The sequence below is a fragment of the Brienomyrus brachyistius genome, chromosome 8, assembly GCF_023856365.1.
Source record: "Brienomyrus brachyistius isolate T26 chromosome 8, BBRACH_0.4, whole genome shotgun sequence".
In the NCBI taxonomy this organism is placed as follows: Eukaryota; Metazoa; Chordata; class Actinopteri; order Osteoglossiformes; family Mormyridae; genus Brienomyrus; species Brienomyrus brachyistius.
This window is the reverse complement of record NC_064540.1, coordinates 12,321,355-12,347,574: the sequence shown is the minus strand read 5'-3', so window position 1 is coordinate 12,347,574 and position 26,220 is coordinate 12,321,355. Positions and strand designations below refer to the sequence as shown.

At 40.3% G+C, this 26,220-nt stretch overlaps 1 protein-coding gene across 4 annotated transcripts; it reads right to left on the bottom strand.

The window, feature by feature from the left end:
- Positions 1 to 382: 382 nt before the first annotated feature.
- Positions 383 to 24,973, bottom strand: LOC125747510 (dysbindin-like). 4 transcript variants are annotated; one of them, XM_049022840.1, is made up of 5 exons: positions 24,835 to 24,973; positions 15,804 to 16,033; positions 8,471 to 8,608; positions 7,076 to 7,219; positions 383 to 914 (listed from the first exon to the last, which is right to left on the bottom strand). In XM_049022840.1, the coding sequence occupies exons 2-5, from the start codon at positions 15,847 to 15,849 to the stop codon at positions 676 to 678; spliced, it is 567 nt and encodes a 188-aa protein (XP_048878797.1). In that variant the 5' UTR covers positions 15,850 to 16,033; positions 24,835 to 24,973; the 3' UTR covers positions 383 to 675. The 4 variants fall into 4 exon arrangements, with proteins under 4 accessions (XP_048878797.1, XP_048878794.1, XP_048878796.1 ...); XM_049022837.1 differs by having other exon boundaries at positions 8,471 to 8,611; positions 24,835 to 24,972; XM_049022839.1 differs by having other exon boundaries at positions 7,076 to 7,216; positions 8,471 to 8,611; positions 24,835 to 24,971.
- Between the last annotated feature and the right edge of the window lie 1,247 nt (positions 24,974 to 26,220).

Sequence of the window (26,220 nt, the reverse complement as noted above, 5' to 3'; positions counted from 1 at the left end):
ATGTCACTCTTTACATTATGTATTATACTTTCTGCAACTCACAGGGGAGAGCCTCTGAAAACAGATTTAAATACATAAAACCTATATTTCACCGTAAATTAACATTAAAATGGATGTTTAGGATTTCCTAGTCAGTATTAAACTACTGTAATAAAATAACAAAAATATTTCTTGTTATTGTTGCATTTAATCATTTTGAAAACATTGACCTTAGTCAGAGCTGAAAAGTAAATGAATGAATGGAAAACTTCACAGTACCTTAACTCTTATGTATTGTCAATATATATCAATATAATATCAATATAATAAAAAGTGCATCATACTTTCTATTAGTCATGATTCTGATGCTCCTGTACATCTGCATCAATAAATACAATGGGGATTGTTTCCTCATTTATTTTATTTTATTTATTTTTTATTTAAAATCAGATACAATAAATACAGAAAAAGATACAAGAATAAGCTATTCATTTAAGGTTAAGCTTGAATGTTAAAGGTGCTTGCAAATTCATTTTATTAAAACATATTGTTATTATTATCACCATCCCCAGCAGTATTACTATTATTGCGATGATAAAAAATAATTATAACAACATACTTTAATAACTTCATCTTCTATTGGGAGCAGAAACCACCCTCTGAGGTGATGGTGAGCAACTCTGGTGAGTCTTGTTGCTACACGAGGCATGCAGGATCCTCTTTCTTTTTGTCATCGGTTGGCAGTTTGCGCCATAGCAAAGACACATCTGTGTGCTCATCTTCATCATCTGACTGAGTGGGGGTCTCCTCCCCTTCCTCACTGGTAGGGTCAGTGGAGGCAGAGGAGAAGGACAACATGGGGGGTCTGCACTCAGAACCTCCAGGTGCTGGCAGTGAGGTCTTTTCCTTGAAATTATCTTTGGTGTGTGTGTTACCTAAAGCAAACAAAAATGTGTACAATTATATCAATTGTGATTTTGTGACCACACATTACTTTCATCTACCCATCCGCCAGTGGTGTATCCTTGTCAGAGTCACAGGGGGAGCCCTGGAGTCCATTCCAGACAGGATGCTAGTCCTAACGTGTCACCAATTCATAATGTCACTTCATAAAGTGTACCAGCACATACAGTACTGCTGCATTACCTGCAAAGATATAATGAACAGAAATAAAAACATTGCAAAATATTTATACACAAGTTCCTTTTGTAAGTCTAAATAGAGTTATGATCAGGCCTGTAGGTTTGATATTTGGGAATGTGCAATTTACAAGATAAACATCTATCTATGTGGGTCGATGACAGGCTCCTCTAGAACGGCTCTACCCACCATACATAACCGCTGCCATAGGGATATCACTTGGAATTCTGTGTTTGATTTTTCCATAGAAATAACTGTGGCTTCCAGTGACTTATCTGTCTATGTTGTTGAAAGACACAGGTGGTTTTTGGGAAACTGTACAGAAGCACATATTTTAGAGTAATTTGAGATAAGCATTCACATTGGTCCTAGTGATCAGTTTCAATATCATTTTTTTCAGACCAAGAACTAATACTGGTGCTCGCTTTTTGATACGAATTAGGGCTTGGCAGTGTCAAAAATAATATGTACTATTTTAATTTAAAAATATTGGACCCTCCTCTCCACATATAAACACACACACACACACAAGCATGTAGCGGCAAGCAGGACACTTAAAATAGTTTTTCCTCTAAAAACAAAGTGAAAACATGAAGAAAAAAAATAGGCTTATGGATATTCCGCTAAATAGCAGGTGTTAAAACATGGAGAGGGACAGGTGCTTAAGAGTAGTGCTGATCATCGTTTTTTCTTTTAGTTTGTGAAAAACAACGGATTGGTGGGCTGACTGAAGCTGTCAAAATCAGTGGTTCACAAACTTTTACACGATGCAATATCTCAGAAAGTATTATGCTCTCCGCATACCACATTACAACATTATGTTTGATCATGAAAAACAATATACTTGTCATGACTGGGGCAGACACAGAGCATGGAAACAGGAAATGTATTCCAAAATCAGGGAACGTGGGGTTTATTTGGAGACACAGCCAGGGACGGATTACGGACCGGGCCAGCGGGGCCGCTGCCCAGGGGCCCTTGGGGTGCAGGGGGCCCGTGGGACCCCTAGCCCAAAACAATTTGCAACACTTATCAACAATATATTTTCGTTTGTCTATTTTAGAGGGCCTACATTCTTTGATCCTCTGCCTACTGACCCTGCCTACTGACCCTGACCCGGAGGGCATTTGGCTGCCAAGGGTGTTGATTTCCCAGAGTTGATTTTCCGGTGTTGATTTTCCCAGAGTTGATTTCCCAGAGTTGATTTTCCGGTGTTGATTTTCTGGTGTTGATTTTCCGGTGTTGGTTTTCCCAGAGTTGATTTTCCCAGAGTTGATTTCCCAGAGTTGATTTCCCAGAGTTGATTTCCCAGAGTTGATTTCCCAGAGTTGATTTTCCCAGAGTTGATTTCCCAGAGTTGATTTCCCAGAGTTGATTTCCCAGAGTTGATTTCCCAGAGTTGATTTTCCGGTGTTGATTTTCCCAGAGTTGATTTCCCAGAGTTGATTTTCCGGTGTTGATTTTCTGGTGTTGATTTTCCGGTGTTGATTTTCCCAGAGTTGATTTCCCAGAGTTGATTTTCCGGTGTTGATTTCTGGTGTTGATTTTCCGGTGTTGATTTCCTGGTGTTTTTTAGTGCCCTGAGTTAATCCATCTTCTGTGCAAGGCAGAGGGTGCCATTTGCTTTGAGGGCATCTTAAATACAAATACAGGCAATGTTGAAGGCAATGTTGAATCTGATGTCGGTCCAGCTACCGGTGTTGATCTCCGGTGTTGATCTCTGGTGTTGATCTCCGGTGTTGATCTCAAGTGATCGCTTTCCCTTTGAGCTACATCCAGTCATTAGCTGCTGTCTCAAGTCTCTTACCATTCACTCCGGCTCTCCGGTGTTGATCTCCGGTGTTGATCTCAAGTGATCACTTTCCCTTTGAGCTACAGCCAGTCGCTAGTGTGCCCTTTGGCCTGAGATTCTCCCCCCATCCCAGCCAAGCGTGTTTTGCTGCTGTCTCAAGTCTCTTATTATTCATTCCGGCTCTCCGGTGTTGATCTCAAGTGATCGCTTTCCCTTTGAGCTACAGCCAGTCGCTAGTGTGCCCTTTGGCCTGAGATTCTCCCCCCATCCCAGCCAAGCGTGTTTTGCTGCTGTCTCAAGTCTCTTACTATTCACTCCGGCTCTCCGGTGTTGATCACCCGTGTTGATCTCAAGTGATCGCTTTCCCTTTGAGCTACAGGCAGTCGCTAGTGTGCCCTTTGGCCTGAGATTCTCCCCCCATCCCAGCCAAGCGTGTTTTGCTGCTGTCTCAAGTCTCTTACCATTCACTCCGGCTCTCCGGTGTTGCTCTCCAGTGTTGCTCTCCGGTGTTGATCTCCGGTGTTGATCTCCGGTGTTGATCTCCGGTGTTGATCTCAAGTGATCGCTTTCCCTTTGAGCTACAGCCAGTCGCTAGTGTGCCCGTTAGCCTGAGATTCTCCCCCCATCCCAGCCAAGCATGTTTTGCTGCTGTCTCAAGTCTCTTACCATTCACTCCGGCTCTCCGGTGTTGCTCTCCGGTCTTGATCTCAGGTGTTGATCTCAGGTGTTCTTTAGTGCCCTGAGTTAATCCATCTTCTGTGCAAGGCAGAGGGTGCCATTTGCTTTGAGGGCATCTTAAATACAAGGACAGGCAATGTTGAATCTGATGTTGGTCCAGCTCCTCCGGTGTTGATCTCCGGTGATGATCTCAAGTGATCGCTTTCCCTTTGAGCTACAGCCAGTTGCTAGTGTGCCCTTTGGCCTGAGATTCTCCCCCCATCCCAACCAAGCGTGTTTTGCTGCTGTCTCAAGTCTCTTACCATTCAATCCAGCTCTCCGGTGTTGCTCTCCGGTGTTGTTCTCCAGTGTTGCTCTTCAGTGTTGATCTCAGTTGTTGATCTCAGGTGTTCTTTAGTGCCCTGAGTTAATCCATCTTCTCTGCAAGGCCGAGGGTGCCATATGCTTTGAGGGCATCTTAAATACAAGGACAGGCAATGTTGAATCTGATGTCGGTCCAGCTCCTCCGGTGTTGATCTCCGGTGTTGATTTCAAGTGATCGCTTTCCCTTTGAGCTACAGCCAGTTGCTAGTGTGCCCTTTAGCCTGAGATTCTCCCCCCATCCCAGCCAAGCGTGTTTTGCTGCTGTCTCAAGTCTCTTACCATTCACTCCGGCTCTCCGGTGTTGATCTCCGGTGTTTATCTCAAGTGATCGCTTTCCCTTTGAGCTACAGCCAGTCGCTTTGAGCTACAGCGAGTCGCTAGTGTGCCTCGCGAACGTTTTGCTCGGGCCCACACAACCCATAATCCGTCCCTGGACACAGCACAGCAAAGCACACAAAACACTAATGATCGGACTGGGGAAACAAACTGAAACGCGGACTAACTACATCAAAACAATGACAGCAACAGGAAACAGCTGGTGAACACGGGGAATCCACACGGGGTAGATGAGGGGGCGTGGCACACGGGAGGAATGGACGAGCGGGGCATGACAATACTGGGCAAGAGCTTCTGTTAATTTCTCTGCATGAGGGTTATTGTTTGACATTCTCTCTCTCTTAGTGTTTGCTGCACGTTTGTTACAGTGGCAATTTCCCGATACTCTTTCTTATGTTTAGTTTGTAGATGTATAATTAGATTGCTTGAATTGTATGAACTGGTTTTTGTACTTCCTTGATATTTTAGCAAAGCAGAGTTTGCAGTTTGCTAAGCTTTGGTGTTTTTATTAATCTAGACACACTACATACATTTTTTGTTTCTTTTTATTTTGTTTGTTAATAATATTGCTGATACGTCAGCGATATCAGGTGGTATTGGTTATAGGCAGAATGAGTACAAGTATATGAGCACTGTATCGGACCTGATACTGACACTAGTTTTGGTATCGATACATCCCTAGTAGGACTGGACGATTTATCGATTTCTAATCTAAATCGTGATTCGAAACAATGTGATTAACAAAACGCAAAAGCTGCAATTTAGGATACAGCATGTCTCACGCAGGGTTTAAAACTGTCCCAAGACAGGGTTTAAAACTGTCCCAAGATTTGCAACTTTTGCAAATTCATGCCATCCTCTCCACATACCAGTTATGCTCACCAAACAGAAGTGGCCCAAGGTGACTGCATATACACCACAAACGAAAAACACGTTAAACCCAAGGAAAACCTTACATTTGTGAAAAAACAATTCTGCTGCTCAGCTGTAAGGGAATTGCCAATCTATTAACTGGTCAGAGGTTGTTTACAGAAAGGTCTTATTATTAGGCATCCAAGCAGGATTAGCTGTAGGATAGGTTACTGGAATTGTTTTGTTTTTATTTTTATTGCTTTGTTTAACTTAACACAGTCATAGCTCTTGTGATAATTGTTTTGTGTTTGACTATTCTCTGCTAATAAAAAAAGTAATAAATACATGTTGGATGCATCATATCTGTAAATTCTCATCCTTGCATTAGAATATAAACCAGGTAATATTTTGATAGTATCTCATATGGTCGGGTAGACTGGTGGCTCTTAGGCTATGTGTGACGCCCGCTCCGTCCGCTCCTCGTGTGTGCCACGCCCCCTGATTACCCACGTGTGCTTCCCTGATCGTCTCCAGCTTTGTCTATTTACTTTGCTTGGTCCTGTCTTATTTAAGTCCTGGTCTTAGCTGTTTGCCTGGTCTGTCAATGATGTCAGTCTGTGTCTGATGCCGTCCTGTATTCCCTGCCCCGGATTGCTCCCAATAAACCCCCGTTTTCCCGTATCCCGCTTGCATGCCTGCTCCTTCCACGCCTGCCCGCACGATCGCCGCTCTGCCCGCGATCTCCCGTGACACTATGGATCTGTCCCAGTAATTGGAAGAACGTTGGTTTGAATGCCAGGAGTGATCCTACTCTGTTGGGCACTTGAGCAAAGCTCTTAATCTGCATTTTCTTTGTCCTGGGTATGACGGTAACCTACATCCAGCCCTAATCTACATCTACCCCAATTTACAGGGAAATTTGGGGGTTGGTGGAAGGATTGGCACTCGAGCCACTAGAAAACACTCATACTTGTCCAATTAGACTAGGGTGGTGCTGAGGTATCACCCACTGCTCAGCTGCAGTCAGGTTCTTATCCCTGAGGTGGTTTGCCATGTGATCGATGTGGAGCTGTACTGATGTGGAACGAGAGGAGGCCATTCGGCTCATCAAGACCAGGAACCTCTCATGTGGTTGTCATGCCCGGCTCGTATGATCCTCGTGTGTGCCACGCCCCCCTGATTATCCACGTGTGCTTCCTCAATCGTACCCAGCTGTGTCCACTTATTTTCGCTCAGTCCTGTCTATTTGAGTCCATGTCTTGCCTGAATTCATTGTCTGTCATTCATGTTAGTTGTCGTCTGATGTTTCCTGCCCCGAGTCCTGAGTATAAACCCCGTTTCCCCATACTTTGCCTGCTTGCCTGTTCCTGCTCGCTCGCTGGCCTGCCTGCACGATCACCCAGTGATCGCGAGCAAATTGTAACAGTGGTAATGTTTAAATCTATTACATGCTGAATACCGAACTGAAGCTCGACTGGAAAAAATATATATCAAATCACAATCACAATATCTGTCAGAAAAATCGCGGTTAGACATTCAACCCTAGTCACAAACTTTTTCCCTTTGATAACATGGTTTTGACTGACGAAGCCTTAAATCCTTTGCATAAATCCCTTTTCTAGAGATCACATCAGCAACTCTCTGGAAATAATAATGAATCTGCTTACAACTTCTCTCTGATGCTAAAAGGCAAACTCTCACTTTTGTATCTTGTTATCTGAAGTAAGTAATCTGTGGATAGTAACTTTTTTTCATACCTCTAGATTGCAAATATTGGTGTCTTTTTTTTCTCAGACTCATTCTATGTATAAGTGCAACCCACCCAAAACATCTATGGAAATAAATGGTAAAATGCAAATTTGCATTCACTGTACTGTAGATACCAATGTAGGGCTATTACAGGTAACATATAAGTACAGGGGAACCACAGCTCACCTGCAAAGGGGGAGGGTTGGTCATTCTCATCACCTCCTGAACTGAGAAAGACGTCAAAGGCATCCTGCTCAAATATATCCCTGTGGTCTGTGAGCTCCAGGACGTCCACGTTAACCTCCATAGAGGACATGCTGTCAAGGGCTGCTAGTTGGAGTTTGATGTTAGGAGAAAAGAGAAACATCACATAATTTATCTAACTTCTTTGTTGTGTTACTCTAATAGCTGAATGTATCTGTACTTGAATGTAAAATGAAATATATTTCTAGTAATGGAAATTCACAGTGCTAGGAAAGCTAATGTCTGGTATTACAGAGATTGTCAAATTACAATTAACATATTTAGGAAACACTTTTATTCAAAGTGACATACAAACGAGAAGGCAGTCAAGCCAGTGACTGGAGCATCTGGGAGTTGAGGGCCTTGCTTGCTAACTCACTTTGCTGCCCACAGAATTTGAATCAGTGATTTTTCACTCATGAGAAATGCGACCTCGCTGAGTAACCCAAAAAAAACTTTCCCCTAAAATTAACTTACTTCTACTGGAACTTAAACCAAGCACCTTCTCTGTGTAAAACAGACACAATGACCATCACGTTATAAAACCACTTCATTACAGAAGCAGGTGTCACTGGGTTTGCAAATGACAGGACTATGGCTGTAAGCATTTTAACAATGCAAGGGTTACTCATTTTGCTTACATGTTTGAACTGTTAGACATTATTTTCATGTTTATGACGCAGCAGCTGGTCCATAATGAAAAGCATGGAGGCGGTGATTTTCCTCCTCTTCCTAGGTTTTGTCTATTTCCTCTTCTGATAAGTCTCTCCTATTTTCAGACAGTCCTTAAAAACTTTAGTTGCCCATTCTGTTGTTTTTTGTGTTTGTTTTGTTCAACTAAACTGAGTTCAGACTCACTTATGATTTCGTATCCTTTTGTACAAGTTAACACCGTGTTTAGCTTCTTTCACTTGCCGAAAGTCTTCACAGGACTGTCTAAATTGGCCTTTGTCCACTTTACAAGGTGTTCTTTTCTCTATAAATATTAAAGTAAATCCTCCTTTTTTTCTTTGTAGCAATTTGTTTAATTTTATAGTTTCTCTGAATTTTAAGAATTTTAAGTAACGTTAGTTAAAATTTAAGATTATTATAGGACATTGATTTACTAGTGTGATTCACCTGCCTGGCACTATTAACAACCTTCCCAATCAATAAGCTCTAAGAATTCATCAGTTAACATTTATCCATGAGCAGGACGTGTTTCTCTTTCACTGAGCTTAGGATACATGCCTGTGCTTAGTTGCCTATGTGAATATGTACAGGTAGGTGTGCTTTTGTGTGTGAATTCATGCAATGTATGTGTCCATAACCATGAATCTAAACAAGATGTAAACTCACGCCTCCTGGGTTCGATCTGCAGATGGCCAGGAGAAAGAAACGCATCTAGATCATGCTGGAAGAACTTGTCGCAGAAACGCTGTCTCATATGTTGCTCTGAGCCAAAGCTCAGGACCCTCTGGAAGTGGTCTGTCTCCACTGCTATGGAAAACAACACAAGACAGACATCAGCTGGGCATGAACAGCTTGGTGTTTTTGTGTATTTTTTTCCTACTTCATCTGTTGATGCACTGCTGTAATACATTCTGTATTATGGTAAAATCATGCTTATAAAAATTTCATATTCGCTATACATTCATTGTCTGCACGTTATAGACATTAAAGAGTATTTTCCTTTGCAATTTTTCAGGGTAAGATGCTTCTGTTCCCAGAGGTGGAAATTTCAGGTCCAGAAAGTAAAAATCCAGACCAAAATTTAGTTTCAACCAACCAATTGAGCATGAAGAGTCACAGAGTACTCAACTGGGTTTTCACTTTCGGGACCTGAAATGTCCGCCTCTGTGTGTTCCAATGTGATATATTCACCATTAATACAGTACCCATGTTCTCATAAAGAAGTACTTTTTCACTGAAGTTCTTCAGAATTAAACCTGTTGCTTAAGCATATAACTTCCTGAAATCTTTTTAACTCCCCCGCTCCCCCATGGTGTGACACTTTCTGAGAGTAAAAGCAACATTCATGCTCTGATTGGGATGAAATGCTTACTTTCATTGTGGTGTTGGCCTGTGGCTTAAGTTAGCACTGATTGATACCAAGCTATATTTCAGGTCAAAGGGTTAACTGGCATCATCTGATACGTGACTTTCTGTGCAGAACATGCTCTTCGATTGCAGATGTGTCACAGTCCAAATGTCAACCTAAGGACTTAATTAATCTAACTTAATTAAGATTTAACTTACCTTATGGTACTGTACCTTCTGCTTTGAAGTTATAAATGGGGGAGTGGTTATGGTTTGGAAAATGGATGGATGGATGGTTATTAGGAAAATAGGCTTGATCTTATGCTTTATTGTTAATGAATTCCTTGTAATTGATGTCATCCATGTGATTTTCATTTTTTTTTTTGCTAAGAATGCATTACAGAGGGTGTTGTTTATTTAACCTGGAATTCGGTAGTTCTACAGGTTATTACTTTAGTCTCTGTTTTCCCAGGTAATAGTGAAGCATCAGTATCAGGGCATGTCAAGTCCCTCCCTCGCTGTCTCACTTCTACGCAGAGGATTATGACATCAGATGTTGTACTAAGGGATTTAACTTGTGACCAAGAGGTAATATAATCAAGTCCCAGAGAAAATCACTTAAAGTACCTCAATTCAGCTGTATTTCCGATCAAAACTATACATGTTTATGTTTATAGTTGTGTATGAATTGTATATTGTAAGATTTAGACAAAAATTTGTTTTAAGATATGGTGAGTTAGGTCACTTGGGGGTTTAGTGCCTGTATATTTTGGCATAGTACTACACTTAAAAGCAATAAACACCCAGTGATGAAAACTCACATTAATGAAAGACGTCTCCTTTCAATCCCCTACTTAAACTCCCACACACCACATGCAATGCAAGCAACAGACCAATTAAACAGCAAGATAAGAAAAAAAAATGAAAATCAAATAAATAAGCACCTTTTAGTCATTATGTCTGCAAAGTTCTGTGTGTATTTTCTGTTTGTCAAAGAAGGGGAGAGTTTCACTAGGGGTCGGGGGTTTGATGAAGGGGCATCATACATACTGTGTTTCTCTAAGCAAATGCATAGCTGACCATCTATTCCGACAAGGTTTGAGATAAAGAATAGATTACCCCCCCCCCCCCCACACACACACACACACACACACAACCCAGCACAGCGTTTAAAGTCATTCCTGTTGAATCTGTATAAGGAGTCAAGGAGTATTTATTTTTTTATTTAATCATAATTTGTTTGCCTTTTGCCCAAAGCAATACTTATACCGCCCTTCACATTATTTTGTATGAGTGGAATCATAATAAATTTAGAAGAAAAGTGGTTCTTGAACTTAATTTTCATAATTTATGACCCTTGAACAAAGTTATTCATTAGTAATCTGCTAATGAGAGCGGTCATTAAACTGATGTGAGCGACAATGCTGCCTGGTGGTGATTTTGACTAAACCACATTAATAGCATTAATAGCACAAACTTTAGAATTAAACTATTTTCCCTAATTCTAGTGGATCTTTTGAGCCACGGCCCTCGATCTTTTCCTCCTTGTCCACAAAGCATTGATATAATAGTGCAATGGAGAAGCAAATGTACTTACATTTCATAACACATGAACATTCTCATGCTCAGAGCAGCTGAAATCCAGGACCTTCTGCATGTAAAGCAGATGTGATAACCACTATACAAAGAACACATATCTGCAGCCAAAATAGTTTGGTATTTGCCCATGATTAGAATTGACCAAGGATTAAAGTGGACACAAACAGTCCAGAACAGTCCAACACCTTTGTTTAACAGAAAAATAAATCTGACTGACAGTTTCATACATAATAAATGTATTTTTGGTCTGCTGTGGCCCGGTGTTCCTTCCAGCTGATGCCATTGAGGTTATTCACTCAATAAATCAGAAAGTCATGTGACCCCAAGCCCCCCCATCCCATCCCCCTCTTTCAGTGGTTCCTGCCTGCAGATAAACTTTTGATTGCAGTACTATCACAGGCGGGGGCTGATTTTAGCTCTACCCTTGGTCCTGCTGCCAGTATGAAGTTATTTTCACCTTTCATCCCCACTACCATGATGTTTTCAAGCCTCATCAATGGAGATTTCTGAAAGCGTTCTTACTGTATTGCGGATGAGTGAAAATGGAGACTTTTGAAAACGTCGACTGTAAAAATGCTCTAATTGTTCTCTACTCATCACTCAGCCCTGTCCATGATTTGATCCACCCTCTCATTGTCTGATTGGTTACCTGGGGCTTTTCTCAATATGCATAGTTGACCGTACTTGCGTTCTCGAGGACCCCGTTTTGCATCATCTTACATTGCTGAAGACCAGTTCCAATACTCAAGAACAGAAGTACACAGTATGGTAAAAATCCCCAAATGCCACTCTTTCCTCAACCAAAATATCAAGGATTCATCAGCCGCATCCTGGCGAAACGAGACTAATGCCATGATTCATTGAACCCAATCTTTGCATTATTGCAATAATTAATATAGATTATTACATATTAATATATATAATATAGATTATTGTATATTAATCCTTTATAGATTAAAGGATTAATATAGAACTCAGTTAATGAACATATTAATATTTTTATAAGATCCTCATGTTTCACCACAAATACTACATATTTGGTTGTTGTATGAATAGAATGTATTTTAATTTAATCTCTAATAATAATAATGACAATAATAACTAGATTTACAGAGCAAATATATCAGGGTGCATAGCCCAAGCGGGCGAGAACCCATAAGCTTGGAATCCCCTCACATTTGGGAACCAAAATAATCAATTCAGTTTTGCGTTATGATGTTTTGTGGTGAATGGATTTGAATGTTGGCAGAAAAGACATGTCAATTTGTTGCTAAAAGTTGCGAAATGATGTTTTGATGTAAAAAATATATAATAATAACCAGGACAAAACCAATATGGATCCATCAGCTATCATTGCTTGGACCCCAAATAAATAATAATAATAATAATAATAATAATAATAATAATGGAAGAAAGTGTCTAGTGCTCATTTTCATGTGTAAAAAATATTCTGTGACACAAAAAGCATTTAATAACAACATCAGGTACAGCCTTGCTGCATTTTGTCCATAGAAAGGCAAACTCCAGCTACATTTTGTCCACAAAAGCATAAACACCTCACTTGCACAGAAATAAAAAGGAATGAGACTGCAGCTTCACGACTTGAACACTCCCACTGTGCTTTCACAGACCAATCAATGCAGATGTAATTTGCATAGTGGAACCCTTCAAATATTCAATCTTGCAATCTATCTTTTAATCTATCTCACAATTGATCCTTCAATTAATCTTTAAATTATTTATGGACATATTTAATTATTGATGTATTTATTGGACAATAGACTGACGTATACTGAGATATGTCGCCAAAAAAATCCTCCTTATTCATTCTTATCTTTTTACCTTGTGTCTGAGCATTATTTGTATATTCTTATGTGCATGTTTAACTGCTGGATCTTCTCTCTCCCTCATTTCCCTCCTCTGTGTATAAGAGCACACCAGGGTGTCCAGCCCCACCCACTCCATCTGCGGGGAGGGCTATGGGGCCAGGCATCATGTCATATCCTTCTCCTGGCTCTCGTTATTAAATGCCCTGCAACCCCTCCCTCACATCAGCAGAATTATTTGATACATAATTAAACCCATAATAAACATTTCCTGTTTTGTCATAAAATGCTCAAATAAAAATTAATGTTTATCAATAGCCCCCAACATCTGTATTAAACACAATAATGTAGTTATGGACAAAGTGATGATCCATGACCCATTTACTGTATTTCTGAGCCCACTGGATGGTGGTCTTGGTTTGCTTTGGGACATGCTTGGTGGCATTTTTTTTAAACATAGAGCACCATCTAGTGGCGTCCAAATGAACAATAAATGGTTCACAAAGTGTCATTTTGTCCATCACTACAGTAATGCAAATTTATAAATACAGTTTCGGGGGCTGATGATCGGCAGATCTGAAAAGCTATGTAAGTCATTACAGACAGAAAGTTGTACTTTTGTGACTGCCAGATTTTAATAGCTAATTCCAAGGTGCTGCAAGGTCTCAGCCATAATGATCTCAATCATGACCTGATCATCTATGACCTGAGCTCATTGGTGTGCTGCAGCAAAACCAATTCTTAAGCTGGCCTTCCTTTCTGATTAGCAATATGAATATTGTTATTTGCATAGATTTGTCTGATTCTGAAATCCATGATTTATAATCATCATGGGTTAGCTTTTAAGAGCACAATTCCTTTATCAAATCGGATAATATAAATCAGTCATCCATGGATATTTAGTGATGCTTTGTTATTACTCAGCTGCTGTTACAGCTCACCATTTTCGTCTATACTGTTTTCACAATATGTAGCAATATGTCATATTCACAGTCTGGTTTATATTGCCAAACTGTCCAGTATAGAGAAATTATCATTTATCTGAGCAGTGTTTATACTCTTCAGAATGCCAACAGTATGCTGACACTAGAGCCAAAGCGATCCATGTGTGTAAGTATAACACCGCAGCATCACTCATCTCTGTCAACGTCACAATTATGCTGGAATCTAAGATTTCAGTAGCAGCTCTCTGTCATTATAACAGCAGAATTAGTGAGCCGGGGAAAATGCTAATCGCTACTATTAATAAGCATATCGTTTTGAGGATGTTAAGGGCTTTAAATTGCACTGATATATACCTATATTTCAGAAATGCAACCATGGAATAAGCATTAACCAAAATGCTTGCTGTCACGCCCGGCTCGTCCGATCCACGTGTGTGCCACGCCCCCTGATTATCCGCGTGTGCTTCCCCGATCTTGCCCACCTGTGTCCGATTATTTTCGCCCAGTTTTGTCTATTTGAGTCCACGTCTTGCCCTGCCTTGTTGTCCGTCACTGATGTTAGATGTTAGTTGAAGTTCGATGTCTCCTCGTCTCCGTAGTAAATCCCCAGTTTCCCCCTTATTTTGCCTGCCTGCCTCGTCCTTCCCTGCCTCCTGCCCGTCGTTAACCCGCGATTCTGACACTTGCAAAGTAATAGGAGAAATTATATAGTCAAGCTTAATGCCTGGGAGTAAACTTAAAGCTCACAATAAGTTACTCAAACTTCCATAATTGATGCAACATTGTAGCGCTTAGTAGGACCTAGCAGAAATCATTAACATTTCCTCATGGAAAATTCCTTATTAGATTTGCAGTATTAACATTCCATGTCTGCTGAATTGTTCTGTAAACATTCAGCGGGTGTCACAATGCAGTAACGTTCGCTCATAATTCACTGCTGCACATTCTCACTTACACAGTATAAATCTTGGAATAAATATCAGACATTGTTTTGCCTTGTAAGTGATAAAAAATAATTTCAGCAGTTCACCCAATATTTTTCTCGTCTTCAATGACTCATATGTATCATATATTAAGTGGAAATAGTCTTTGTTTGTTGCTTATTATTAAGACTGTATCTATATAATTCACCATATTCTAAGGAGAGTCTCACTGATTGGACCATAATAATTCTATTCTCTTTATCTGGTTTCATATTGCACAAAATGTAAGTCCAAATATTTAATGAAATGCGGACACAAAATTATTTTGTGAGTTTGAACCCATGACCATATACAGTTCTCTTGTACCTCCATGTCCCAATCTTGCTTCATGTCCAACAAGAAGGACAGTGGCACATTTTGTAAATTTTCAGGGAATGATCAAATCTGGAAAAACTGCACTCATATATTGGAAGAAAATGCTCCACTGTTTACTTTATGAATGTGGCTAAAAATGTTCCTTGGAAAACTTATATCTCCATGTCAGCAATTAAGATAGAACGGCCCTAGAACAGCCTCATAATCATTATCCATGACTGACTCCTTGAAATTTTGCAATAATCCTCTGGGAAACCTGAGTGCATCAGGGTGTAATAGCAAACAATATCCCATTGGGGACAGCAAGCAACAAGAAACAAAAGAGAATAAAGCTGACAAATGTTCAGAAATGTAACTGGACACACCTCTCCCTCTCTTACTAGTGGCAGGCTATAGTATAGGTGCACCTTCAGGCAGACATATACAACACTGTGCATATCCCAGTGAGATAAGCAGTGCTGATATAGCTCTTGACGCATTCATTTTCCAAAAGAGATGAAGTCATGATGTCCATATAAGGAATATAAGAAAGACCACAGGCTGTAATTTCATCAAACTGAACTTTAAACACATGGGACCAGGAAAAACACAAAAACACATGTACTGTTATAATTTCACAGATATGTAATCTGCGGTAATAAAACTCCTGTTTATGAGTCTTGATGTAAAAGCATATTTCGCTAGTTCAAGCTAAAGTAACGGTTAAAATCCAGTTTTATATTTTGCCGTACAAGAAATAGTAATTCCAAAAAAAAAATTCAAATGCTTTACATAGAAAAACAAAGATTTTGTTCTTCACTTTGTGTGTAGTTAAATAATTTCAAGTAGTTACGCAGCAGACCAAATAGGTTTGAAACTAAACAAAATAGTCTACAGGTTCACAGGTGCATAATATCCCTGGATAACTTTCTTCGGAATGACAAAGTGAGATGGATGTGACTTTGGCTGACGGAGCTGGGAGCTCTGTGTCTCCGTGGTTACTCACATGGCTGGAGCGCGTGGTGGAGGTCGGAGCCCATGGAGGTCGTCATAGCTCCTTGTCCCGATTCAGACTAGCTGTACTGTGTGGGGGTTCTGGGACTCTTGGGCCCTTCCCCTTCCTCTCCAGGTCAGAGTAGGACGGATCCAGAGCGGAGGCACGGCTGGAGACGCCCTGCAGACGCTTGCGCCCCCTTTCACAAGGCGGCCTGTCCTGCTGCTGCTGATCATGACCTACTGCAACAGAGGGAGATTTTGAGGGGAGGGGCTCCAGCTCTGTGGGCTGTACCAAGTGCAGCCTTACACAGGGAGGAACTTTTGGGGGGGGGGGGGTAGAAGTTCATAAATAGCAATGACCAGCGGGTCAAGTGTTCTACTCTCTGCAGCACAGCGGAAGCAGTTTGAATACAGTTCATGCCCATACAGCTGTACACATGGGTAACATTAAACCTATGAATACTGTGTGTAACAGTGTGGGTGTAGCTGCCCATTCAAAGTGACTTTCTCACAGTAGTCATTAAGCAAGAAGCACAGAGACAATAATCAGATTTATGTGCCTGTTCCTGCAAAAAGGGAATCACAGCCATCTAATGACTGTCTGTCCCATAGATTGACAGTATCTTGGGGCTGCTGCCTGCGTGTGTGTGTTAGTGTGTGTGTGTGTGTTAGTGTGTGTGTGTGTGTGTGTGTGTGTGTGTGTGTTAGTGTGTGTGTGTGTCTTAGTGTGTGTGTGTGTCTTAGTGTGTGTGTCTTAGTGTGTGTGTGTGTGTTAGTGTGTGTGTGTGTGCAGGTGCTCTTATGTCACTCCAACTGCAGGCAAGTTCGGCACAAGGAGCTGCTAATACACTGCTGTGCAAAACTATGTGTCGGATTGACTCAACTATTGCATATTTATCCATTAAATAGTTTTTAATGAAATGTAACATTACACAAATTGTAAACGTATAAAACACTATTTGAGTTGTGTATTTAAGGCACAAAGTTACCCAAATTATCACCCAAGCAAAAAGCGATTGGTCCCATAATTGTAATCACTGGTTTCAGCACCTTTTGTAGCAATAACTGACAAAAGCTTCGTTTGATTTGATGTCAGTTCCTCGCTGACTGCAGCTCACTTACATTTCCATGTATGGTTAGGATTTTGAGCATCAGCTGCTCATTTCAAGTCCTGCCATGGCATCGCTATGGCGTTCAACTTTAATGTTATTAATTTCACCCATTCGGACGAGCCTTCTGTGTGCTCTGTGTCACCATCTTTCAAAGTACCACACACCCAAGAACTCTCAGTCAGGTGAATTGGTGACTGTAAATTGTTTATGACGTATGAATGTCTACACACCCTACGACAGACCGGCATTCCAGCAGGGGAGTCTTCTGCCCTGGGATTCCTGGGAACAGGCCCCAGGCTCACCACACCCATGTACTGGGTAACAGAGTTTGAAGGCGGATGGAATTTAAACACAATGAATTAACAGCAAGAGCAGAGTGCTTCTTTTAACAATACACAGGGGACAAGAAAACTCAATTATACCTCATGTGGTATTATCTTTCTGTGATCGCATCAGTCTATCAGTAATATAAACAAAGTAGTCTATTATTAAATAGTGAATCACTACCCCATAATGGTGTCATTTATGTGGAACACCAAGGCTCAGATTTGATTCACACAATGACACAATGCAGGCTGTAGAAGGAGGCTTCCCTACCATATCTGGCTTTCCTACTTCACACAGTAAAAGCATGCCATTATCACCCACACAGATACAATGGGAAATTAAGTAAGCATCAGCTATTTTAACTATTGCGATTCTGTTTTGCCGTCACATTTTACTTTGGCTGACTGCTACCATCTAGTGTCACATCTAATTAACACTACTATAGTGTTCTATCAAAAGTAAACAGAGCCAGAAAGTAACTCAACATTTCACACCCTGGTAGCACAATGAAAAATTATGTAAACGTTTTACAACTGCCTTCCCTGCAAAAACTTTTTTTTACAGTAGACCTTAATCTCCACAACATTGTTAAAACCTGAACTATAATAATTATTTATAATTATACCTGACCTGGGTGTTCAGTTATTTGTTCTTTTATATTCAAGTTCCATACAACTCACATGTTTGCCAAAATGCAAATGTCCATTTCTATGGAAAGTCTGTGATGTTCTGTAACTTTAAGTAACAATAGGGGCATTGTGTAAATCAGTGGTTGTAAAGGTCCTCAAAGCTGCCATTGCCACCTTGATATTAATGCATGGGATGTTAGTACCATTGACCTTTCTGCCCTAAACCTGTGCTTCCTTCCAAACTGGCAAATAAACACAGGACACAGAATGATATTTGCTTGAGTTTCAGAAAGCTATAGTTGACTGCCTGTATGCGTTAGCTTAGCCATTTCAGAACCTCTCCAAATATCCATCCATCCATTTTCCAAACCGCTTATCCTACTGGGTCGCGGGGGGTCCAGTGCCTATCCCGGAAGCAATGGGCATGAGGCAGGGAACAACCCAGGATGGGGGGCCAGCCCATCCCTCTCCAAATATCTCCCCAGTATTTGTAGTAACCATCCAAAACACCCAGATATTTACTAACTCAACCACTAACATACCATGTTTAGTTAATTGATACCTCATCAAATTATTAATAAATTAAGCTGGTAGTGAAATGAAACATATATGTGGAATGGCTGGGGTGCCCCTGAGGAGAGGTTTGGGCACCAGGGCAGTGTTCTACTAGCTATCCATCAAGATATCAAGAAGTATTTGGAGAACAGAAGACATTCTTGTTAGTCTTTATTGTATTAATGTTCCTTTTGCTGAGTTCTAATGTTAAATTGTACTTTTTTAGAACAAATATACACTTAATACCCAGATAAATAGCTTTAAATATTTTCTTTTCCAAAGACATTTGCTTAGCACTCTGTATATACATATGAATGATGTGCCTGTATCACTTTATGTACATTCATCACTGCCAGCTTCCTGTCTGAAAGTGCATACTGTCTGCATTATAAGTATTCACACACGCTCACGGGTTCCAGTACCTTCAGCGAGTAGTTCACTGCCCAGTCTGCATACAGGCTGCTGTCCAGACTGCTGACAGCACAGTCAGACATTCATAGCAGACAAAGGCTTCTAATTTTAATGATACAAACAAGTCACACACATTAACCTTCCCTTTTTTGCTCTTTTATTGCTGAGGTGTGAGTATCTGTCTTCTTGTGGTCGAAAATGGGTCATTACGTTGGTGTCGTGTGGAGGCGTGCATCTCTACTTTTCCGTATTCAGAACATTCAGAACAAGCATGTTGGTGATAGCTGTGATTCTATCTATCTATCTATCTATCTATCTATCTATCTATCTATCTATCTGTCTGTCTATCTGTCTGTCTGTCTGTCTGTTTTGTACAAGTTACTTTTATTATTTTTGTTTCACTTTAATTGGGTTTACAATTTTTATACCTATAATTCTATAAAATTCAGTGAAGTACGAAACATCTTTGTTCAAATTCATCTATCTAATAACTTTGTATGTGTAACATCTGTATATATTTCTAGTATGATAAAATTACAATTAAAAACACCCTAGCTGACATACTTAGTACATGGTAGTTTTAAAAATATCCGGAAATAATTTCATCGTCTTGAGCCTTTGATATGACACAGAGTGAAACAGCATTGGGGGAAATACCCATGTCTTTGTTTTTATTTTGTCTTCTATTAATATTTTAGAAGGACGGAAGTGATGAACCGCCAGGATCAGATTCCTCTACACACACCTCTGGTGGCAGGGATGGGTGAGCTTCACCAACAGACAATCCTAAAGTTCCGGTCAAGGACATTCCTTCAACACATCATTGACTGAGCAAGAAGAGTGAGACCTGACCACAGTATATGTAACATTTTCAAAGCCCCTGGGTGTGTAATTGCATCTGGAAAAATCTAAGGTGAAAATTACTTTTAGTCCACAGTTCAGAATGAAATGTAAAAAATAATTAAAAAATATCGCAGAATGGAACCAAAGATGCTCTCAAATCTGGTGTGTCTTCGTTCATTAGTTCTGTCTTTTAACGTAGAACTTATGAACGACGTAGCATTAAGAATGCTGGTCTTTCACAGACATTTTTCACTGAAGGGGGTGACTGCCCTGTAATTTTATCCTGTTGGTGTGGAAGTTAAGTACATGTTCTTGTTTTTCATTCTATCCTTTTATACCCCTATTCTCTGAGGCGATTCATGATAAATGGGATATTTAAAGCGTGCAGCAGGAGAGCCCCTGCAGAGATCTGCCTTTGAATATCACACACTATAGCACATGTGTCATGTAGCAGCTCTATTTTTTGCAACAATCTTGTGCTGCATCCTTTTCCCTCTCACTGTATCTGTGGTTTTCTCCAAGTCCTTGACTGCTCCATCCTCTACTGTCAGAACTAGGCACTGTATTACACAACTTCACAAACCTAGGCAAAATTTGAATAGATGAAAAATGTCTTAACTTGCACTCAACTATAAGTTTAATACAAACTTCCATTGATTTTCAGGGGTGCTATCTAGTTCAGGGTCAATTTGCAATGTATTCCAGGAAGCACAGGACCCAAGATGAGGAATTCCCTGTACCGGATGACAGTCATCCTGTGGCACACACTCATGGAGGCATCATTGACCGCCAGCTCACATCTCTGCATGCTTTTGTTCTGTGGAAGGAAATTTTAAGATCAGGAGGAACTCCACAAGCACAGAGGTAGGAACTGGGACCCACAACCCGGGACATGCACAGCTACTCCGCTTATCCCTGAACCGCAATGTCACCGCCAAAACTAAAAATACCACTAAAATAATGTAGCTATTAGGGAAACATGCTGTGCACTGTAACACTCAAGACTCTCTGCCATGGGTTTCCTTTAAAGGCACAGTGAAAACATGATCCACCGAGGAATGAAAACAAAGGCTGAGATCTCATAGATAAAACTGAATTTTACACAGTTTATATGACCAGTTTCTAAAGCATATAAAACATAAAAACATTTTCAATTTCCATTTAGAGATTGCAGGTTCCGTTAAAGCACTGAAAATGTTTGATACTTCCGCTTAGACTTTGATGAGTAATTTCAAGAGTATTAGTCACAACCAAACCAGTTAAATGTGTTTTGTGACCCTTTTATACCGTTTTCTTTCAACCTCTTCCAACGTCTCAAAACAACTATCCTGAGGTTTCAGATTTTTTAAATTCCTCTTAGTAAACATTATATAAAATGGGAGCAGTTAGCATTGTGAGATAAAATAGGCTATGATTTCCATGAAATGAATGATAAGGAGAAAGCAAATGCAACACTAGAACATTGTTGCATTTCTAAAAATATGATAAATTCTTTTGCTTTCAGGTGAGCTTTAGCTAGGATTCTTTTGAAAGGCAGTAGGGCAGGTGGGCCAGGAAGAAACGTTACTGCACAGCCACAGATGCAGCAGATTCATCTCCTTTTATGCTCATCGAATCTTTAGTGTTTCTGCTGTAAATTATGAGGTATGTATAAAAGCCAGAAGGGCCCACTCTCTCTGGGGAGTCACACGATGAAATGCAGCCAGTGCTGCTCTGCATGTTACACATGGAGAGGGGGAGAGTTAGTCTCACAAACACCCTTTTGTTTGGGCAATGTAAATAGACCCTTCTGGAAGACAGAATATAAGAAAGAGCTGAGAAAAGCACCTGCCTTTCATTTCCTCCTTCTCTCGCTCCCATCTTTGCTTTGAACAAACACAGCAAACGCCACCTGCAGCGTTTTGACTTTCTAATCTCATCTTAATGTTTGCACATGATCTGAGGTTTTATCTTGGAGAAGCAGAAGAGACTAATCAGTCAGATGGCTCTCAAACCTGCCACTTCCAGATTCTGGTTAATACCTGAGGATCGCCATGAATTTTTTTTGGCTACGCTACACAGATGCGTTTATTTAAATGCCCCATAAGTCCTATTAAGTGATTTTTAAATTCGGCGAGGTTGTTTCTCTGACTGTTCGTCTTCTCTGTTCAGTGTTCACCCTCATGTTTCGAGTGTGGCAATAACCATCGTCGTTGACATATGTTGCCAAGTTCTGGAGTTATGTGCCAGAAGTCGAACTCACAGTGTGGCAGCTGTCCTTCACAACGACGTCTGTGAAGCTAAAGGACGAAATCATCTTTCGTTTCAAGGACCACGAGGGCCACAGGTTTCCCTTATGAGGCAGCGCTGATATTCTCCTGCATCAAGCTGCCATGCCTGCCAGTTTCCACACTGTAAGGAAAGTGAAACCCTTCTTAGCAGGAACAGCCTCTGAAGAGTAGAGAGGGGCGTTCTGCTCTGTGCTGAGGGAGCCTTTTCCAAGATGGAGATGAAAACATGGAGGATGGTACTACCTGCTATTGCCTGTCATAAAAAGGACCTTTTATACAAGTTTGCCAGGCGACGTTTAAAATTCACAAGTATTATTATTGTTTTTCTTGAAGGTGACATGATAAACCAGGCAACCCAAACAATAATGCAAATACCTTAACGATTGTCCATCCATCCATCCATATTCCAAACTGCTTATCCTACTGGGTTGCAGGGGGGTCCGGAGCTTATCCTGGAAGCAATGGGCACGAGGCAGGGAACAACCCAGGATGGGGGGTCAGCCCATCGCAGGGCACACTCACTCACCATTCACTCACACATGCACACCTACAGGCAATTTAGTAACTCCAATTAGCTTCAGCATGTTTTTGGACTGTGGGGGGAAACCGGAGTACCCGGAGGAAACACCACGACGACATGGGGAGAACATGCAAACTCCGCACACATGTGACCCAGGCGGAGACTCAAACCCGGGTCCTAGACGTGTGAGGCAACAGTGCTAACCACTGCACCACCATGCCGCCTCCTAGTAATGATTGTGTCACAAATAAATAAACCTATAAAAAGATTTCATTGTAATATAAAATCTGATTTCCAGTAGCTGCGGACACACACATACACACAAACTCACACCACGCTGTGTCACATAAACTCACCCACACCACATACACTAATATTCTTATGCACAATATAAAGGAGCATACATACATGTACACGCATGTACACATGCAATGCCCACAAACTGCTGCATCGTCTCGTTCTTGTGTATTTCATTTTTGTTATGTAATGGTACTTCATAATTTAAAGTACAAAGCATTTACATATGCGTCCATATACATATAAGTCAAAGGCACAGAATTTATATGCAGTGGAAAATGAAATAATTAAAATGATTATAAGAAGGCAAAACGGCAGTTCTGCTGTGCAATCTAAAAGCACGGCTTTTAAGTTTACAATTCTGATTTCTGGTGTGTCTGGAACATGCCTTTTTTTTAAGTAATTTGGCTTTTTAACCACCTCAATCTGAGTCAGCAAGTCATGTTTCCAGTGCTGAATGAGCTGTTAGTTTGGTGGTGCTGTCTGGTTACACCCTAACCTATTGGCTTTGCATACATGGCACTTGGAGCCTGATGCATTTGATCAGAAAATAAACAGCAACATATTCTTGCATAAATATCTTGCTGTTTTTGTTTTTCTACAATTTGCCATTTTTAATCACTATGTCATACAGTCATACAAAAACTTAATATTCCTTAAAGGCCTTTTTCATTTTAATGATGTATACATGTTTTCTTATGTTTGGACAATGCAAGTCTCCCAGCAACAAGGGAGATGTGAGTAATGATGATGTCATAACTTAGTCTATCATCAAGCTTTTCTATTTGTTATCCCTACAATAAATTCATTGTAAAGTACTTAAACTGTGACCATTAAGTGAAATAAACATAATCAAATACAGCCCCGGTCCAGTCTCTGGTGTTTCGATGACATTTAACAGAGTGACATTGACATCTCCTCCTTTATGCTGCAGAGGAGGTGTGGTTGAAACTGAGACTGCCAGCCAAGATGTGGCCAAGTCTTGATATGAGCATGAGCCAATATTTTCTCTACACTGTGGAAATTTGTTCTAAAAACTAGAAGCAACTCATTATAGTACCATAAGGAAGAGAGTCAGTGCTTCGTGTCCCTAACAAATCAAAATTCTACGCTATAACTTCACATTACACATGCAATTGCCACTCCAGTACCAACAACAATTACAGGGTGCTTATTTTGGAAAATGATTTTAAACATTATGGAAAATATGTATGCTATGATTGTGGTAAGTAGGGCAGTCCATGTTGACCGTTGCAAGAAAAAAACAGGTAACATATTAACATAAAGCATTTCTTCACTATTAAAAATGTTATAACTATATAAAATATTGAAATATGAGGGGGCTCTCTTTACAAGACTGGAACATGAAATTGAAAATTTAGTATTTGTAATGTTGCTATTTTTAAAATGTTCCTGTACATTTAAGAATTTTGCGTTTAAGAACAGATGAATACATCCTGTATACTGAGATGTGATTTGCTAAAAACATTTTTAATAACCTAATTATCAGACAAAAGCAAAAGCATTTTTTTTTGGCGAGTGATGGTGCTGATTGATCCAAGCAACCAAAGTACTAAAAAAATCATTACTTTCTTAACAAAAGGAAAGTCTGAGAATGTTATCATTCATTTCCATCATGTGATCCTCAAAAGCAATATTACGCTTAGTGCTGCCGTTTCTGCATTTCTAACGCACTCCCACATGGTACACATTTTAGTTAGCTTCTTTTGTGTAGTGCTAAAATGAAGATAAATATCACAAGTATGGACATACAAAAAGAAGTCAGAATGAGTCACAAAAGGAATCTATGTTTCCACAAAATAGCTGACAAAATTGAAAAAAGCTGTGGTTTTATTTGATATTGTTATTGTCAAGACACATTTCAAATGAGATTAAAAAAACAGGTTGAGTCTTGCAGTTGGCTCAGTTACACTCCCATATTCTGCTACTATAAGAAATTCACCTACAGTCATAGAAATGTTGCCAACCCTGTACTGAATGATCATTTGTGTATCTCCAGCTTTGCCCCATTACACCGTGGATCAGATCGTCACCACAGCATGGATTTGTTACTTACCTCCACATCATCTACGATCTTCATGAGAAATGCTCCCTGGTGTTCTGTAAGAATCGCGCTCAGGGTTTTTCAGGAAGTTGTGCAGGAGCTATGACACAGTGCAGTGCACAACCGCCCTGAGAACACTGTTAAAAACACACTCCAGTTTCGCAAACGTTCAGGCCAAGTGCTTGTCAAAATTCCTCAGCTTCAGTGTTACCCTTATCTTTTTCATAGGAAATTGGAACGAGTTAAATATTTTCTCAGGTTTCCTATCTGTTGCATAATATTGATCTGACGTGTCTTTAGAATTTCACTCCACCTTAAATGGCAGAAATGGCTTTTCTTTAAAACTGCCCATTAAGGCATTAGCCCAGTCTCTTCTGAAAGCATGCCATTCACTGACTGGCTCCTATGATAATAACAGATATTTCCATATCAGGGGCCTACTGGTGCAGTCGGTACTCTTCCCACACACAGTTATGCCAAGAGGCTAGATAGCTGTTTCACATATTTACTTTCTGACAAGAAAAAACTCAAGTAATTCCTAATAAGCTGTTTCACACAGTTTTATGCCAAAAAAGGACTTACTTTGTTCTGGATGACACCATGAACAGAGGGGCTGTGATATGGAAGCTCGAGGATTTCACGAGAAAACCAGCGAAGCTGCATTATGCGGAGCTTCCTTATAGCACCTCGGCGTGATGGTCCTCGATGTTTCTTCCTCCACTTCCGCTGACTGTAGTACCTGATTCAGAATTTACTTTAGAATGGATTCATATAGATGCATTCTGTGCCTGATCATGGGGTTTTTGTCGCCCTTTGCCTATGTAATTGTACCATGAATTCAGGTGATGTGTGATCTCTGGAGAATGAGAAGTGCTTACTAAAGTGGTACTTTTTTACACCTGCACTTCATTATGGCTTCTGACTCATCTTGTGTTACAATTTGCATCTTTTACTTAGGAACGAATTGCAAATAAACCATGTGATGTAACCTTGTGGCTCAATGGATGTGATTTTAGCGCATTAGGGATCTGTGTCTGAAAGGTTGAGAGTTCGAATCCTGGGCCCTGGGGCTAGGCCCTCAACCCCAACTGCTCCAGGGGTGTTGGATGCTGGCTAATTCTGTGCTGTGATTCCAGAAATTTCTCTCGTCTGGATATTCTTCTGTCTCTCTGTCACCCATGAAGATCGAGATGATATGTAAGAACCACCTATTTTAAAATAGGGCTGCCACTATTCTACAGTATGATTGCCCGAATCTGAAAGGGTTTCAAACATATCTTAAGCTTTTTAATGTATGTATTTCAAAGAAATATAGTCTGGCTTTTTCTGGATTTAGTCAAAATAAAATAACCATTCAGAAAGTAAATGTAAAATTGAAGGTTACAACTACGCAGGTCT